This window comes from Ursus maritimus, unplaced genomic scaffold (genome assembly GCF_017311325.1).
Source record: "Ursus maritimus isolate PB19 unplaced genomic scaffold, ASM1731132v1 scaffold_32, whole genome shotgun sequence".
NCBI classification, from domain to species: Eukaryota; Metazoa; Chordata; class Mammalia; order Carnivora; family Ursidae; genus Ursus; species Ursus maritimus.
The window spans coordinates 15,434,502-15,451,958 of record NW_024425786.1 but is presented as its reverse complement, the minus strand read 5'-3'; the positions used below and the strand labels follow the sequence as shown (position 1 = coordinate 15,451,958).

At 53.7% G+C, this 17,457-nt stretch overlaps 1 protein-coding gene across 3 annotated transcripts in view; it reads left to right on the top strand.

Annotated features, from left to right (window-relative positions):
- The window catches only part of ECE1 (endothelin converting enzyme 1), a 113,328-nt gene extending 97,883 nt beyond the window's left edge, over positions 1-15,445 (top strand). For all 3 annotated transcript variants that reach the window (XM_040645907.1, XM_040645908.1, XM_040645906.1), the window contains 8 exons: positions 1,250-1,348; positions 1,832-1,909; positions 3,415-3,518; positions 7,983-8,093; positions 8,790-8,857; positions 9,654-9,844; positions 12,162-12,257; positions 12,941-15,445. In XM_040645907.1, coding sequence (XP_040501841.1) covers positions 1,250-1,348; positions 1,832-1,909; positions 3,415-3,518; positions 7,983-8,093; positions 8,790-8,857; positions 9,654-9,844; positions 12,162-12,257; positions 12,941-13,117 — 924 coding nt within the window. In that variant the 3' untranslated portion in view covers positions 13,118-15,445. The remainder of the gene's footprint in view (positions 1-1,249; positions 1,349-1,831; positions 1,910-3,414; positions 3,519-7,982; positions 8,094-8,789; positions 8,858-9,653; positions 9,845-12,161; positions 12,258-12,940) is intronic.
- Positions 15,446-17,457: the final 2,012 nt, after the last annotated feature.

Sequence of the window (17,457 nt, the reverse complement as noted above, 5' to 3'; positions counted from 1 at the left end):
AGGTGCATGAAGACAGCCGGGCCCCAGTTCAGATCCTGGGTCCATCAGCTCCTGGTTCGGTGATTTGGGACAGTATTCTCCCTTCACTGGTGACTTGGAAGCGGGGCTGTCCATCGTAGCAAGACAGGAAGTGAAATGCTACACACAGGGGCGCCTGGGTGGCTCAGCTGGTTAAGCATTCGCCTTCAGCTCAGGTCATGATCCCAGGGTCCTGGGATTGAGCCCCACATCGGGCTCCCTGCTCGGCGGAAAGCCTGCTTCTCCCTCTCCCTCTGCCACTCCCCCTGCTTGTGCTCTCTTTCTCTCTCTCTGTCAAATAAATAAAATCTTAAAGAAAGAAAGAAATGCTACACACAGAGAATGCCTGGCAGAAAACAAGGGCTAGGTAAATAGTAGCTGTTATATTTTTGCTACAGTTTTTATTACTAATTTTAATTACATAGATATTATCTGCACTCAAACGTTAGCAGAGACTTGCTTTCCTTACGCGACTCTCCTGTGAGTGGCTGGTACAGAATCTTTGTCTAGTTCTGTCAGCCGTTATCCCCTCTACTCTTTCTGCTGTGCGACTTCCTTCTTCTGCTCTAGATTCTTTGGGCTCTGAGTCTGCCTCTGACGTTATTGCCCTCGACAACAGCTGTTCATCTCCAGCCTGAAACTGCTTGTCAGAACTTGGGTTCTCTATGGGGCGCCTGGGTGGCGCAGTCGTTAAGCATCTGCCTTTGGCTCAGGGCCTGATCCCAGCGCTTTGGGATCAAGCCCCGAGTCAGGCTCCTCCACTGGGAGCCTGCTTCTTCCTCTCCCACTCCCCCTGCTTGTGTTCCCTCTCTCACTGGCTGTCTCTATCTGTCAAATAAATAAATAAAATCTTAAAAAAAAAAAAAAAGAACTTGGGTTCTCTAGATTTTAAAACCCATTCCATCAAAAAGGGATCCTGTGGTCCAGTAAGTCTGAGAAAGGCTATGAATTTTACACTCTCCGAAAGAATCGAAGTTCATGTTACACACTAAAGGCTCTGAAAAGTCCTGCAGAAGAGAGACTTTTCCAACTTTCCCAAAGCTTGTCCTGAGTGTCTGTGGTGTTGATGCTCTGTTTATGGAAGTCCAGTCTTGTCTTGCAGGACTTAAGCATTCTGGGCACTGAGGAGCCTGAGGCTTTGAGCTGATTCCTGAGTTTAAACTCTGGCCTCCTTCTGCATGGGGTGCCCACCCAGTGCCCAGACCTCACTGGTCAGCTTCTGTCTCCTCAGGCCAGTGAGATAATCCTGGAGATCAAGAAGGCGTTTGAGGAAAGCCTGAGCACCCTGAAGTGGATGGATGAAGACACTCGGAGATCAGCCAAGGAAAAGGTGAGGTTGGCCCAGTGCCAGAAGTGGTGGCCGAGGCTTCCCGCACAGAGGGCAGCAGCCACAGATGGAGGGGGGTGCACGAAGGGAGACCAGTCCCATCTGGTGAGCACAGCAGGAATGCTGTCCTGCCTTTGGGGGTGAAAATTCCAGCAGAATGGAGGGACAGCCTTGAACACACGATTACATTAATGACTATATGAAAATAAATGGTGTTGAGCGTGTGAGGGGAAAATGCAGGGAAGTGTGACATGTCTAACAGAGAAAGAAGGGTTTGGTATAGTCCAGAGGGTGGCGGCCAGTAAAGGCTTCCGTCAGGGGAAGCAGAGACCCAAAGGGTGAGTAGAAGTCAGGCAAGAGAGGGATCTTTCCAGAAAGTGATGCGGCAGCCCTGAGGGGAAGGACCTGCCCCTTTCCTTTGGCCCAGAGCCGGAGTGCAGCCAGGCCTGCGGAGCGCTCAGTGTCCTCCGTATCTCTCCCGTCCAGGCAGACGCGATCTACAACATGATAGGCTACCCCAACTTTATCATGGACCCCAAGGAGCTCGACAAAGTGTTCAATGACGTGAGTGGCTCCCACCCTGCCCCCTTGCATTCCCGATTGTCCCTGGAGGTCCCCGCGTGGGGAAGAGCAGAGGCAGGCTGGGTCCACGTGGGATGCGAGAGGTACCTTGTCTGTCAAGGCATCTCAAGATGCGGCGGTGTGGGGTGTAGGGTGTGGGGGTGGATCGGGCACGAGGGAGCTGTTCTGTGCCCCTTCTCTCCTGGGCCCGCTGGAGGCCCCTGCCTCCCTGCAGCCACTGTCAGCACCCAGCAGTTAGGACCAAACGATGCCATGTGCCCTGCCGGACGCTCCATGTGATTGGGGTGGGGGAATTATGGAGGTGAGCAGACCCTAGGAGGGACAGACAGAATTGAGGCCCCTAAAACAGGAGGAGGTGGAGAAGTGGAGCCCTTCATACCACCTCTTCCTTCCCGGCCCCCCAGATTGCCTCCTCTCCCCAGGGTCTTCCCCCACCTTCCCAGAGAAACTTGGACCTCATTTGGACCTCCAGATGCTGATGGGAAAAAGGAAGCGTGAATCCCAAATGCACCTTTAAGCTTAATTGAGGCAACAAGGGTACTTGATATATTCCTGGTCTTAGAACTTTGGCAGGTCATCCCCGTAAATGGATTGTGCTTCTGTCCTGAAAGATGGTTTTATATCTTCTTGTGATTGGAATTTGTGAAATTCAGGCATTTTTGCAATTATAATAAGCTCTCCTCATGGTTCTATTTAAAACCTAAGAATATTAAAATTACTTCCAAGAATATGGGACTGACTCATCCCGCCGCCTTTGTCCTTGAGAATAATTTAAGATGCTCCGGGGTGTCACGACACAAGACCTGGGGAGACTCCTGGGGATAGCCCAGGCACAGCCCACAGGATCAGAGTCCTGTCCCCAAGGGCCCAGCGTTTTACCAGAGCCCTGACGAGAAGCCAGAAAGCTCTGGAGCAGATCTGCAGGAGAACCTTGCCCCTGAAAAGAGCCGAAAGGCTGGGCAGTATGCTGAGGAAAGCGTGCAGTGATGCCTGTCCCCTGACATTTCAGAGATAGACCCCAGCTTGATTTGTGTGCTCTCCTGTGTGGTAGCTACTAGCCACTACTATTTAATTAATTAACATCTAAATTAATTAAAATGTAATTAAATGTACAAGTCACACTAGCCACATTTGAAATGCTCAGTAGCCACACGCGGCTGGCGTCTACCGTACTGGATAACGCAGGCCTAGCTCACGTCCATCATCGCAGAAAGTTCTGTTGGACAGCGCTGGAGAGATTGGCTGATTTCCAGTGAAGCTCTCAGTGTGTCCTCGAACGGGAGAGGGTGCCAGGCCCCAGCAAGGTCAGGGCCAAAGCAAGAACCCAAGCCTGCAGTCCCGAGCCTTCCATTCCTGTGGACCAGCCCCATGACCTCGTGGGGTCTGAGCTTCCTCAGTTTTAGAAGAAGGAGTCTGCATTTGAGGAGGCGAGGGGCCTCCCAACCCCGGGCGGGTTCCATCTCCTCACCCTGCTTCCTCTTGTCCAGTATACTGCAGTCCCGGACCTCTACTTCGAGAATGCCATGCGGTTTTTCAACTTCTCCTGGAGGGTCACTGCTGACCAGCTCAGGAAAGCTCCCAACAGAGACCAGTGAGTCCCGGGGCCTTGCTGGGAGGGTGCTGGCTTCCCGAACACAGGGGTGCCCTGGGCTGAGCATGCCTTTGTCACACACGCACCGATGCCAGACGTAGCTGTCACAAGCACCGTCTGAGGAGTGGGGACCGTTGTTTTCCCACTCTTCAGAGGTAGAAACTGAGGACCGAGGAAGTGTGCCCAGCCAGGAGCTGGGACCGGCCCGGGTCTCTGTGCCCCGGCACCCAGCCAGCTGGCAGAGTAGCCTGGCCTCACGGCCCGGCTCCGCAGCTCCAGCATTGGGAGCCTCGGCCTCCTTATCTGCAAATAAGACGGGAGGAGCCATGTGACGGTCACGTGTGACCAGGAGCGTCTGGCACAGGGGAGGCTCAGCTAGCGAAGATTCCGAATGGGCCCCCAACAGTTGTGGTTCCCAAACCTTACTGCACAGCAGGACCCTCTGGGGAGGGTTTGTTGTTGTTGTTGTTGTTAAGATTTATTTATTTATTTGAGAGAGAGAATGAGCGGGAGGGGCAGACGGAGAGGAAGAGAATCTCAAGCGGATCTGCGCTGAGCATGGAGCCCGAGATGGGACTGGATCGCACCACCCTGAGATCATGACCCAAGCCAAAACCAAAACTTGGAGGCTCAACCCATTAGATCACCCAGGTGCCCCCCTGGGGGAAGTTTTTTAAAATACAGCTTCTTCCTGGACCTCAAACCTTCTTAAAATAATCTGGAGTGAGCCCTGGTTTCTGTCCTTTTTTGAGCAGTCTCCTTGGAAAACTCATATGTTGTCGTCCCAGCTCTAGCTCTCAAAATAAGCTCTTTCCGCTGCTAAAACATTTTGCAGAATAAATCTTACCAAAGGTGGAAGCAAGAATTCTCTTTGCTTCTGGCGCCCCCTCGTGGCCAATGAGAGTTTGAACATCTCTGTTTCCTCTTAAGATTTCTATCTCCTACAGAGGAACCCCCTCCCCTAAATGTGCCGGAAGGCAGTTTTTTATTTCCAGAATATGGCAGAGGTACTGCCACAAGGTTATGAATTTATCTGAAGTCTTTTGATTTAGCTTAAAATTTTTCATTTAGGGGCGCCTGGGTGGCTCAGTCTGTTGAGCCTCTACCTTTGGCTCGGGTCATGATCCCAGGGTCCTGGGATCAAGCCCTGCATCGGGCTCCCTGCTCAGTGGGGAGCCCGCCCCCACTCGTGCTCTCTCTCGCTATCTCTTTCAAGTAAATAAATAAAATCTTCAAAAAAAAATTTTTTTTTTTTCATTTAAATTCTGCCTCCTGAGGGTGCCCATGTGGCTCAGTCTGTTAGGGTGTCTGCCTTTGGTTCAGGTCATGATCTTGGGATCCTGGGATTGAGCCCCAGGTCATCTCAGGGTCCTGGGATAGAGGGCCACAGCAGCCTCCCTGCTCAGCGGGGAGTCTGCTGCTCTCTCACCCTCTGCCCCTCCCCCTGCTCATGTTCTCTCTCTCTCAAATAAATAGATACAAATCTTTAAAAAAAATAAATTCTGCCTCCTGCCCGTTAACGTAGCCATGATTATTTGAATATAAATATGATGTTTTCAATTTCTATCTTTCCATGGCTTCAGGTACCCCTCAACACCTCTTCAGGGTCAGCTGGAGGAGACAGAGTGACTGTCTAACCTCTTGGAGAAAAAGTCCTTTCTGTCTCACTCCACTCATCACTGGCCTTCCCCTGCACACCAGAAAAATTATCGAGTGGGCAAATGTTTCTACCACCAGGGTCCCTTCTATACTCTCTCTCCTTTTTTTTTTTTAACTTTTATTTAAGTAATCTCTGCATCTAACATGGGGCTTGAACTCACAACCCCGTGAGTCTCCTGCTCTTCCAATGACCAGCCAGGCACCCCCTTCTACACTCTTGAAAAATTATTGGATCCCAAAGAGTCTCTTTGTGTGTCTCTTTATATCAATTTAATGTAAATTTTATGAAAAATAACTATTTTTAAAAAAAGTTTAGTGAGAAAAAAAATTATTACTTTACTTTCTGCCTATTTCTTTAATATCTGGCTTGATAGAAGACGGCCGGATTCTCATATCTGCTTCTGTGTTCAATCTATTGCAATATATTGTTATGAAATGTATAAAGAAAGTCTAGGGGCTCCTGGGTGGCTCAGTCAGTTAAGCATCTGACTTTTGATTTCAGTTCAGGTCATGATCTCAGGGTTATGAGATCGAGCCCTTTATCAGCCTCCACACTAGGTGTGGAACCTGCTTAAGATTCTCTCTCAGGGGGCGCCTGGGTGGCTCAATTGGTTAAGCGTCCAACTCTTGATTTTGGTTCAGGTCGTGATCTCAGGGTGGAGGGATTGAGCCCCCTGTTGGGCACCTTCCTCATCGAGGAGTCAGCTTGAGATTCTCTCTCTGCCCCTCCCCCATGCATGTGTACTCGAGCTCTCTCTCAAATAATAAATCTTTAAAAAAAAAAAAGATTTTCTCCCTTTCCCTCTGCCCTGCCCCCCCCCCAAAGAAAATCTAGTCTCATGCAGATACGAAGTTGGGAAAGGGAGGGATGCTTTAGTAGATTACACCAAAACTCAGCAAGTAATCATTTCTTAAAGGTTAGTTGTACTGTGGAACCTGAGCCCAAATCATGAACCTTTCACACTCTGTTCCACTAAAGTCTGTCAGTCTGTCTTGTACTTTGAATGGATATTTTACCCAGCCATGATTTGTAACGTCACGCATGGGTCATTTGGGCCGAGGCTTGCTGACTTTTATATACTTCTAAATAGTGACATTTTCCTTATACCTTATCCGAAAAAGTCCACCTTTGTTCATATCACTGTTGACCTCCTGAGAGAAGTTTTTTTTTTTATGTTTTTTTATTATATTATGTTAGTCACCATACAGTACATCCCCGGTTTCCGATGTAAAGTTCGATGATTCATTAGTTGCGTATAACACCCAGTGCACCATGCAATACGTGCCCTCCTTACTACCCATCACCAGTCTATCCCATTCCCCCACCCTCTATCCCATTCCCCCACCCAAGAGAGAAGTTTTCAGCAACTGATGAATTATCGAACTCTACATTTGAAACAAATGATGTACTATGTTGGCTAATTGAATTTAAATTAAAAAAAAAACTTTCAGTGTCGGAAAGCTGTCAAGTTTATGGTAACTGATACAAGTTCTTATAATTAATTTTACTAATTAATTAATTTTTCCTTGAAACTTCAAAGTTTTTTTGAATTTTTTAAAAATTTTATTTATATATTTGAGAGAGACAGAGAGGGCACAAGCAGGGGGAAGGGCAGAGGGAAAGGGAGAAGCAGACTCCCCGCCGAGCAGGGAGCCCAAAGTGGAGACTTGATCTCAGGACCCTGAGATCATGACCTGAGCCAAAGTCAGACACTTAACTGACTGAGTCACCCAGGCACCCCTAATGTTTTAATTCCTTTAAAAAATTATTTATTCTTATTTTTTTAAGTAAGGTCTACGCCCAGTGTGGGGCTTAAACTCACAACCCCAAGGTCAAGACTCCCATGCTCTACCAATCGAACCAGCCAGGTGGTTTTTAACCTTGAATTTTTATCACTGGCAACAAATGATGTCAGTTGTTTCCCTCGAGGTGATAAGCTCACTTCATTTTCAAGAAGATGTCTGCGGGATACCCAAGTCTGAAATGCCAGTTTGCCCGTCATCCTCACAAGTGCAAACGGGCTCCCATGAGAAAAGCTCAGGTGCTTATGCGGACTTCCCATCCATCCACACTGCATATCAAGACACTTCTACTCAAGGGTCTAGATTTAATGAAATTAAGTAAGCGTGGGGCGCCTGGCTGGCTCAGTCAGTAGAGCACGCGAGACTCTTGATCTCGGGGTCGTGAGTTCGAGCCCCACATTGGGTGTGGAGATTACTTAAATAAATAAAACTTTAAAAAACATGAAGTACTTGTGCTGCTTCATCAGCGGGGTTCCTCAGTGAGATGGGTTCGTTTGTCCTGGTGAGGAAGGCGGGGAGCCCGGGAACAACGGGGGCCGCCAGCTGGACTCACACGAGGGCTCCGGCAACTCCACCACCATGGCTTTTCTACCATCAGGGCAGACGTCACCACGGCGGAAAAGACAAATCACGTCTCAGTATTATTACGGAAGATAGTTTTGGCCTCGAAGACCCCCTGAAAGGGGCTTGAGGACCCTCCTGGTGTCCACAGACCACGCTTTGAGAACTGCTCGGCGGCAGTGGCCTCGCATTACGTAGCGGTCTGTCTGGCTCTTCCTAAGAGCTCGCTGTTCCGCTGTGTGGTGCGACATGGGCTTTAACTGGTCCCTTTCTTTGCAGACCCGTGGGTGTTTTCTGGTTTTCCCCTCAAAAACTGTGCTGCTAAAGCTGTCCTTGTCCTTGTGTGCCCTTGGGGCTGGGGTTCAGGCCCTCGACACGGCCAGNGGCCGCCGCACGGGCCTCCCCGCAGCCGGCTGCGCTTCCACGTGTGTTTACGTGCAGGTGGAGCATGACCCCACCCATGGTGAACGCCTACTACTCGCCCACCAAGAACGAGATCGTGTTTCCCGCCGGGATCCTGCAGGCGCCGTTCTACACCCGCTCCTCGCCCAAGTATGATGCTTGTGCTGCTGACACCCCAACCCCCGCCCCTCCGTGGACACCCAGCCCGGCCCTGGGGCCCACAGCCGACCGCACAAGCCGCCGGTCTGCCCGAGGGCTTTTTGTCCCACTGGCCCAGGGAGCTCGGGACTGTCAGAAACGTTGCAGAGGGAACAACGTCCTCACTCCCTGCGCTTCCCTCCGGGGGTCCAGAAGGGGTCCGGAAGCCCCTGCATGGGGGAGCTTGGGGGCATGTGGTGAAGTCGGGTGCCCTATCTAGGGGAACGCCCCTCTAGCTGTGTTGCGGAGCCGTCACAGCGGGGGGCGGGTGGAAAGTGTGAGAGCAGGGTCTCAGAAAGGCCCTGGGTTTGAATCCCAGCTCTGCTCTTTGCTGACTGCGCGGCCCTCGGGCAAAGTGATTGGACCGTTCGTTCCGAGTCTCGGTTTGCCTATCCAAACAGTCGGGCACTAATGCCAAAGAGGCCAGTGCCGTTCGGTGGGGCATTAGCACAGTGCTTGGCATCCAGGGGGTACGGGCCGACCACAGGCCACTTGCCCAGCCTCTGACTAGCCTCAGAGGTTTGGCTGGAGGCTCAGGTTGTGGCCACACCCCCAGAGAGCCCACGGGACCCTGCTGTGCCTCCAGACCCAGGAAGCGATGTCCCCTTATGGCGTCACCCTCACCTTTGTGTCCTCCCCCCCCCCCAGGGCCTTAAACTTCGGTGGCATTGGTGTTGTCGTGGGCCACGAGCTGACTCATGCTTTTGATGATCAAGGTACGGCTTCCTGGGGTCCCCTTCAGACGGGCCACATCGGCTCCTGGCTGCACTGCTTCTGCTTTGCTCTCATCACCTCCAAAGGCCTGGAGACAGAGGGGTCTGGCTTCAATCCTGGCCGTGCCCCTGCCCGTTAAAGGGCTTAAACAAGTCCTGTCCTTTCTCCAGGCCTCCTCATCCTTGTCTGTAAAATGGGCATGATGACTGCAGCCTGGTGTGGGGATTGCAGGGACCGTGTCAGACACGGGGGGCTCCTGGAAGGTGTCCCGTCCTCAGGAGGGGATGTTAGTAGTCACCAGGGAGCTCACATTTCTCCAGCACTCCAGAGACTTCTCTGGGCCCACTGCCATCAGAGGAGTTGAGGTCATTTGCCTCCTCACCAGAACAACCAGAATCCTCATTCACTCCTGCCTTGGGGACCTTAGAGGTCGGGGCCTGTCCTGTGATCCCAGTGCTGCTGACTCCATTTCCCCCTTCTGGGGCTCAGCGTCCGAGGCCCTCAGCCAGCCTTGACAATGAATCCAGCTCCACTGTCACTGCAAACATGCTGACCCTTTGCCCGCATCATGTTCCTCCATCCTCTCTCCCCCACCCCCACCCAGCTGCCCAGCTCACTGTCCCAGCTCCTCAGGCACCCGGGCTGCTATCATCTCCCAGGTGCTGCTGGGTGGGGGGCGAGGGATCCCCGGGGGGATGGGCGGGTGGACCCACTTCTCCCCAGGCAGATAGGCGCAGTGAGCTCTGCCTCCTCCTCCCCCTCTCCCCCCTGACCTGACGCTTCCCTCGGAACCTACAGGCCGAGAGTATGACAAGGACGGGAACCTTCGGCCCTGGTGGAAGAACTCGTCCGTGGAGGCCTTCAAGCAGCAGACGGAGTGCATGGTGGAGCAGTACGGCAACTACAGCGTGAACGGGGAGCCCGTGAACGGCCGGCACACGCTGGGGGAGAACATCGCCGACAACGGGGGGCTCAAGGCGGCCTATCGGGTAAGAGCTCACTGCCCACACACACCCTGGCCCCGGCTCTGGGCCTGTGCCGGGGTCTCCTCAGGAAAGGGTCTCTACAGGCAAGCGGGAGCCAGCTGCAGCCGCCGCATGACCTTCTGTGTGCTCCTCTGTGAAACGGGGGGTAGTGGGGCCGACTGAGAGGTCTGTGGCAGTCCCTCGCCCAGGGCCTGGTGCACAGACGGCCTTCCAGACTTGAGTCCGGCCCGACTGACAGATCCAGGCAAGGGCTTAGGCTGGAGCCATCTGACGACCTGCTGGTTCCTACCTTGGCAGGGATAGGCATCACTGATTCAGGCAGCCGTGGGCCCGGGAGGGGAGGGGAGGGGAGGGACACTGGTCATGGAGCCAGTTCCGAGTTCCAGCCCTCGTTCTGGGGAAAGTCACTTAGCCCCCTTGAGCCGCAGTGTGCTTGGCTGTGAACACCCACGCCCAGCATCACTGGGCTGTCCGAAGGATGACAGACAACTTGGGCGCACGGCCTGGTCCAGGGTGACACTCAGAAAGGTTAGCTGAGTTGGAAGGGAGAGAGAATGCAGGCCACGAGAGGAGAATGAGGTGCCTATCAGAGCAAGACAGAGCTGCCTCCTGACCGTGACAGAGCAGAAGTACCATGAGGAGCCATTTATTGAGGCCTTATTACGTGCCAGGCTCTGCTCAGTACCCCACAACTTTACCATTAGCTGCTACAACCCCCATTTGGCAGGTGAGGAAACTGAGGCCAGAAACACCAGGTAACCTGCCTGAAGCCCATGAGTCAGTGAAAATGTACTGTGAACCTTCTACCCACTACGGACTGTCAGGCACTGGAGATTTTGCGCCAAAACAGACAGGGGTCCTGCTCTCCCACAGCTCACAGTTTGTGTGGGGCTGGGGAGAGGGGAGGAAAGCCAGCACACACCTAACAAATAAGGAAGATCATTTCGGGTACTGACAAGATGAAGAATATAAAATAGGGCAAAGTAATAAGAATTAGGGGGCCGGGGGGCTAGGGTAGGCCTTCTGGAGGGGATGACATTTGAATGGAGACCTAAAGGATGAGGAAGGGAAGGCAGGGAAGCTGGTCTTCCTGTCTTGACCTTACCAGACTGTGTCCATCTCCACTTCCTGTTCTTGGGCAGGGGTGAAGTGCAAGGAGGGGAGGTCAGAGGAGGGGCTGCGGCCAGAGCTCACCGGGCCTGCGTCGGCAGATCAAGGAGCTTGGGTTTTGTTCTGTACAATGGGAGCTGCCACAGAATTTTTCAGTAGAAGAATGACATGATCTAATTTATCCTTTAAAATCAGGGTTAGCAGGGGGCTCAGTGGGAAGAACATGCGGCTCTTGATCTCAGGGTCGTGAGTTCGAGCCCCACATGGGGGGTAGAGATTCTTAAATAAGTAAAACTTCAAAAACAAAAAACAAAAAAAACCCAAGGGTCAGCAAACTTACACCCTGTGGGCCAAATCCAGCCCTCAGCCTGTTTTTGTAAATAAAAATGTAGGGGGACCCCGCCAGTCCCGTTGGCCTCCATGCTGTCCGCGGCTGTTTTCACACCACGACGCCAGAATGGAGTAGTTGCACCGAGACCGTTTGGACTCCAAAGCTGAAAATATTTACTCTCTGGCCCTTGGCAGGAAAGTCTGCCAACCCCGGCTTTACAAGGATGACTTAAGATGTTGTGTCGGGAGGGGGTTGGAATTGGACCAGCTTGAGTCAAGGAGTCTAGTTAGCAAGGTGTTGTGAGATTGTCCAGGCAAGAGAAGGGATGAAGCTATGGCAGGGGTGAGAAGTGGCCAGATTTAGTTGGTTTGGATAACTGAACAAGCAGCTCAGGGCTCCCGGCTGGCTCAGTCGGAAGATCGTACGACTCTTGATTTCTGGGTCGTGAGTTCGAGCCCCACGTTGAGTGTAGAGATTACTTAAAAATAAAATCTTAAAAAAAATAAGAAAGAAAAAGAAGCTCAAAGAAGAACTCTGGGGTTGAGGCCCGAGCATGTGTGTGTAACCCCTCGTTCTGTCTGTGCCATGTTAAGTCTGGAAACTTGGAACGTCTTGGAAAGCCAGCTGAAGCCATGAATACACAAATCAGGGAAGAGGCTGGGGCTGGAAGTGTGCACCTGAGAGCCGTGGCCATGCAGATGGTATTTACAGCGTGAAGAAGATTGCTTCTCCAGGCTGAGCCGGGGCCCAGACGCCCCCAAACGCGTCCCTGCCCCAGCAGGGTAGAGCTTCCTGAGACGTCCTGCAACGGCTCCCCATTGTGGCCCTGTTTGCTCCTGTGTCGTGGGAGCCCCTGAGCTTTGTTTTCTCTGCTCTCAGGCCTACCAGAACTGGGTGAAGAAGAACGGGGCCGAGCAGACGTTGCCCACCCTGGGCCTCACCAATAACCAGCTCTTCTTCCTGGGCTTTGCACAGGTGAGTTCATTGTAGGAGAATATGCCAAACTCAGGCACATTTCTGCCATCTTGATAATCCAGGAGCTCTGAGAGCCAAAAGGCAAATTCCCCTCATTTGAGAACCTTCTAGCTCATTGGACTGTCCATAGTACATCTGATACTCAGTAAGAAGACAAGCTCCCTGCCAGTAGAGAAATCTGATGAAGGGCCATGAATGCCATGGAAAGGTTTCCTGTATCTGGTAGATGCGTGGATAAGTGAGTGCTAAGGGCCCTCTGGTTCAGGGGTTCTAGAAATTTCCTAAACTCAAGATGCCCTAGGATGTCCCTTGAATTGGCATTAATGTATAGTCTTCTGTTAGTGCCCAGAGCCACCAGGCCATTAGACAGTTTTTGCTCTGTGCAGGAAGTGAGTGACCTGGACTCAGTTCAGGGTTTTCAGACTCAGTTCAGGGCAGAATCCTTTGTTCAGAGGAAATCTAATGCAGAGGCCCAGGACCGACAGAGGTGACCGCAGTAGAGGATGCTGGGATGGGGGACATACCAGCCCACGGTCTCTTCCCTACCCACCTGGTCACCCCTCCGGACTCCCAAGGGTCTCAGAACCAGGTAGGGGCTCATTCCCCTGCTGTCGTGGTTGGGGGCAGTCTGGTGGTCTCTGGGCGCCACAGTGACCCAGCTTCTCCCTTGTCGCCTCACAAAGGTCTGGTGCTCTGTCCGCACGCCCGAGAGCTCCCACGAAGGCCTCATCACCGATCCTCACAGCCCCTCCCGCTTCCGGGTCATTGGCTCCGTCTCTAACTCCAGGGAATTCTCAGAACACTTCCACTGCCCGCCTGGCTCCCCCATGAACCCTCATCACAAGTGTGAGGTCTGGTGAGGGTGGAAACACCTCGAGCCAAGACAGAGGATGAGCCCCTGGGGGGGCCCACGAGGCCGCCTTTCCATCCAGCGTCCGAGGTGTCGCCCTACCCCCTGGCCACCCAGGGCCCCCCTACCCCGCACTGGAGGGTTTCCAGCTGGAGCTGAGCCTCTGATGTGGGTTCTCAACACAATCCGAGATTTGATCCCCTGTGAAGACCCTGTTGTCCCAGGCACACGTGCGTCAACTCTCACGGGCATTTGGGTGTCAGGCTGGCTGCTTACCAGGCCTGGGCCCCATACTGACAAGGGCAGTGGGACATGGCCCCCCTGCCCACATCCAGCGCCAGAAACGCCACAAATACCACTGTGTCAAATGCTTTAAAGATATATTTTTGGGGAAACTATTTTTTAAACATTGTGGAATACACTGGAAATCTTCAGGGAAATAACGCATTTAAAACACTTTTTTTTTTTTTTTTTAGGAAAGGATTGGTATATTTATTATATTCTGTTTTTCTAAATAACCTGTGGATAAGGGAAGCCCCACTGATTTACCCCTCCTTTCCTCACTCGCTGTGAGGTCGGCTGAGGCAGCCAATCCCCCGCCACTGAGCATGTCCCCAAGTAGAGAGCTGCCCCAGCCCTTGGTGTTTGCAATTTCAGCCTCTGTCACCTGGTTTTGCGGTCACAGGGTGTGAAGAGAAGAGGTGTGGAGGCCAGGAAGGGGCAGAGGCCAGCTCACAGACACTGCCCCTCACAGCTTGCCTGCCTCTGTCCCCAGAGTCCAACAGTGGGAACCCCAACGAGGACAATCTGATCCCCAAAGTCGCAGCAGGAAATTGATGGCTGTGGCAGGATGAGGCCAGCTCATGGCCTTCACACCCAGCCCCGGGGCACCCGAGCACCCTGGACCTGGATGTCAGGAGCCCTGCGAGACCCAGCCCTCCATCAGATAGGTAGCCTCTTTCTGACCCTCTCCTGGCTGCTCCATGTGTGGCCCAGGGTCCAGTTGCCCTTGCAGCAGCCCTCCCATCCCAACGACTTCGAGGTCTGCCTCCTGACCCTCTTCCCCACGGGAAGGAGAAAAGGGAAGTCCACTCTCCCGTCCTGCAGAGCCCGGATCCTCCCTCTGGGCTCCGTCCTGCACCGCTGGCCTGGGCTTGGCTCCCAGGACCACCGCCAGCCCCGCCTGCCCGCCCTCCATCTTTAGTGCCTTAGCCGAGGCCGCAGCCCAAGCTCCACCCAAGGAGACAGCCCCCTGCCAGCTGCCCGTTTGCCTCCTCAGTGAAGCCTTCAAGTGTCCTGACTGTAATGCAAGGCCATACCCCCCCAGTGTCCACAGAGCTGCCCCTCACGGCAGCCCGGGAGCTCTAGCCTGCGGGGCAGTGGCACCAAGGTCAGGAAGCTGACGGACCGGGCTTGCCCGGAGCCCCATCCCCCTCAGCCCCTGGGGCTGAATCAAGACAGTACTTGTAGCTGGATGCACTCCTCACTTGGAGGTGTCCTCAGCCAAGGAGGACTGTGAGGGAAAGGCTCCCCCAACACGGCCAGTCTAGCCTGTAGGGAACCAGGAATGGCGCCCCCCTCTGAGGCCCCGGTTCAGCAGCTCCGTCTGGGGGAAGCAGGCCCCTGTGGCTGAAGCCAGAGCGGCCAGTGCCCGTCTCGGCTCTGCCGCCTCGGCACCCGTGGCCTGGCCGTGCTCCCTCAGAGCACTGGCCGCGCCCCGACAGCCGGGATCCCCCCCGCAAGAGGACGAGCCAGCTCCCGGCAGAGCTGCGGCGGGGCGGGCTCCGGGTGCGGCCCCAGGTCCCCACAAGCTCAGGCCTGGTAGCGCTTCGGAGCAGAGGTAGGACAGGCGCCAGAGAAGACGGGGAGTCGGGGGCTGCCCACGCACCCCGCCACGCAGAGGCGGGCCTCCCCAGCCCCGGCGCCCTCCCTCCGGCCCGCCTTCCCCATGGAAGCTCAGTCCTCAAGAGCGTCGCGCGCCACCACGGCCTGGAACGTCCCCTCCAGAAGCAAGTGTCCCGGGGCTGAGGGTTCAGCCGGAGGGGCGTAGACTGCATTCACTTCGGGGTGTCCGAGGAACCGCAGGGGGGCCAGGGGAGAGGACGGCTGCGGCCCAACAGGGATGGAAGCAAAGGGAGCAGCCCCCACGGTCCCTACCCCTCCAGAGCTTAACGAAGCCTGAAGAGATGGGCGGCTGCCCTCTGAGAGACACCCCACCTCAGGCCCGGGCGCACGGACGTGGGGTTCGGGGCTGGGAATCTATGTTTTGTATTATGTTCTGTGCTACTGTAGTTTGCGTGTGGCACTCTTGTAACTCAAATAAAGTACTTGTACCGAGCGCCGCGTGACTGCGTGTGTCCTCCCGGGGCGGTGTGCGTCCTGTGCGGCTCCGGGGGTGCCCCTGGCCAACACAGCTCCCCCCGTCCTCGCGCATGCAGTGGGGCTAACTGTGCCTCCTCCCCAGCGCAGAGGCCTTGGACCCTGACCAATGGCGGAAGGTGACTCAGAGCCTGTGCCCGGCTGGCCATTCTTCCTTCGTCAGTACGATCCTGTGAGCACTCCCTGCTGGGGAGAATGATGCATGCCAGCTGTGGCCAGGGGGCATCCTGGTAAAAGTAATTTTTCCATGATCTTGGAGCAGAGGGTGTCAGCAGTGGGTTTCCAGGCCTCGGATGCTTGGCAGGGCAAAAGGAGTAGGTCAATTCAAAGAAGTTCAAGGAAAAGTGTCTGACATACACTCGTGCCTCCCCCTGGGCTTTGTATATATTCTTCCCTCTGCCTAGAATGCTCTTCTCTGACTTCGCTGCCTGCTAAACTCCTGCCCGTCCTTCAATGCCCAGCATAGCATCGCCTCTTCTAGGAAGCCCTTCCTCACCCCAGATCAGGTGCGATCACACAGGCTTCCCTCTCCTACCAGAGTGTATTCGTGCCAGGGCTACCGTATGAAGAACCACAAACTTGGTGGCTTACACAACCGAAATTTATTGTCCCACAGTTCTGGAGGCTAGAGTCCAAGGTGAAGGTGTCGACAAAGTTGATTCCTTCTGAGGGATGTGAGGAAGAATCTATTCCAGGCATCTTGCCTAGCTTCTGGCGGTTTGCTGGCCATCTTTGGCGTTCCTTGGCCTGTAGAAGCATCACCGATCTCTGCCACCTTCTTCACATGGTGTTCTTCCTGTGTACGCATCTGGTATGTGTCCGAATTTTCCCCTCCTTTTTATAATGACACCAGTCGTATTGGATCAGGGCCCACCCTGATGACCTTATTTTAACTAATGACATCTGCAGCGATCCTATAAGGTCATATTCTGAGGTACTGGGTGTTACAACTTCAACATATGAATTTGAGGGGACACAATTCAACCTGTGACACAGAGGTTCCAATTCTCTGGGCTATGAAAGTGCCTGTGCCATCTCTAGCAAGCCAGTGCCTGGCACAGACCAGCCACAGAGTAGGGCTCAGTGACTGTTGGTTAAGTAGGTGGGTGGACAACTGGGTGGATGGGCGGATGGGTGCATAGGTGGATGGGTGAATGGATGGATGGATGGATGGATGGATGGATGGATAGGGGAAGGGATGGATGGATGGATGGATGGATGGATGGATAGGGATGGATGGATGGATGGATGGATGGATGGATGGGTAGGGGAAGGGGTGGATGGATGGATGATTGGGCAAATGGACGGATGATGATGATGATGGATGGATGGGTAGATGGATGCGTGGGCGAATGGGTGGATAAGTGGATGAATGGAAAGACGGCTGAATGGACAGGTAGCCATAAGTAATGTATCATCAAGGGAGCCATCCCAAAACACACCAGTGCCAGAGAGAATGAGTCCAGTGGGCTGGGGTAAGCAGGAAAAACTAACTGGAGGGCAGAAATTTCAGTTGAGCCTTGACTGAAGGGGGAGAATTGGGGTCATAGTCTGAGCTGGATAGAGTGATGACGTGAGCAAGCACCTATTCAACGGGCAAAACTCCTCGCCCTGCCTTGCTTTAAAAGGAGTAAGTCATTTCTCAGTTTCTTCAGCTGTAAAATGGACATTTATCTGTCTTCTCTTCGCTGTGACCCACAAATACTGGGGAGATATGAGGCTGCTTGAGACAGTGATGCACTCTGAACTGCTCAGAACATTCACACTAGGTGTGTGTCTGAGCCCATAGCCCCGCATTTCTCACCCGGATGGCTCAACCGCATCCCCTCCAACCAGCTGCCCTGGGAAAGCAGCCTTTATAAAGATCACATCACTCCCCTTCACCAGCTCCCCCCTGCACTTACCTGCCCTAGGACCTGAACTCTGCCCAAACTGCCCCCACTGGAGGCCCCCCTTGCCACCTTGAGCCTT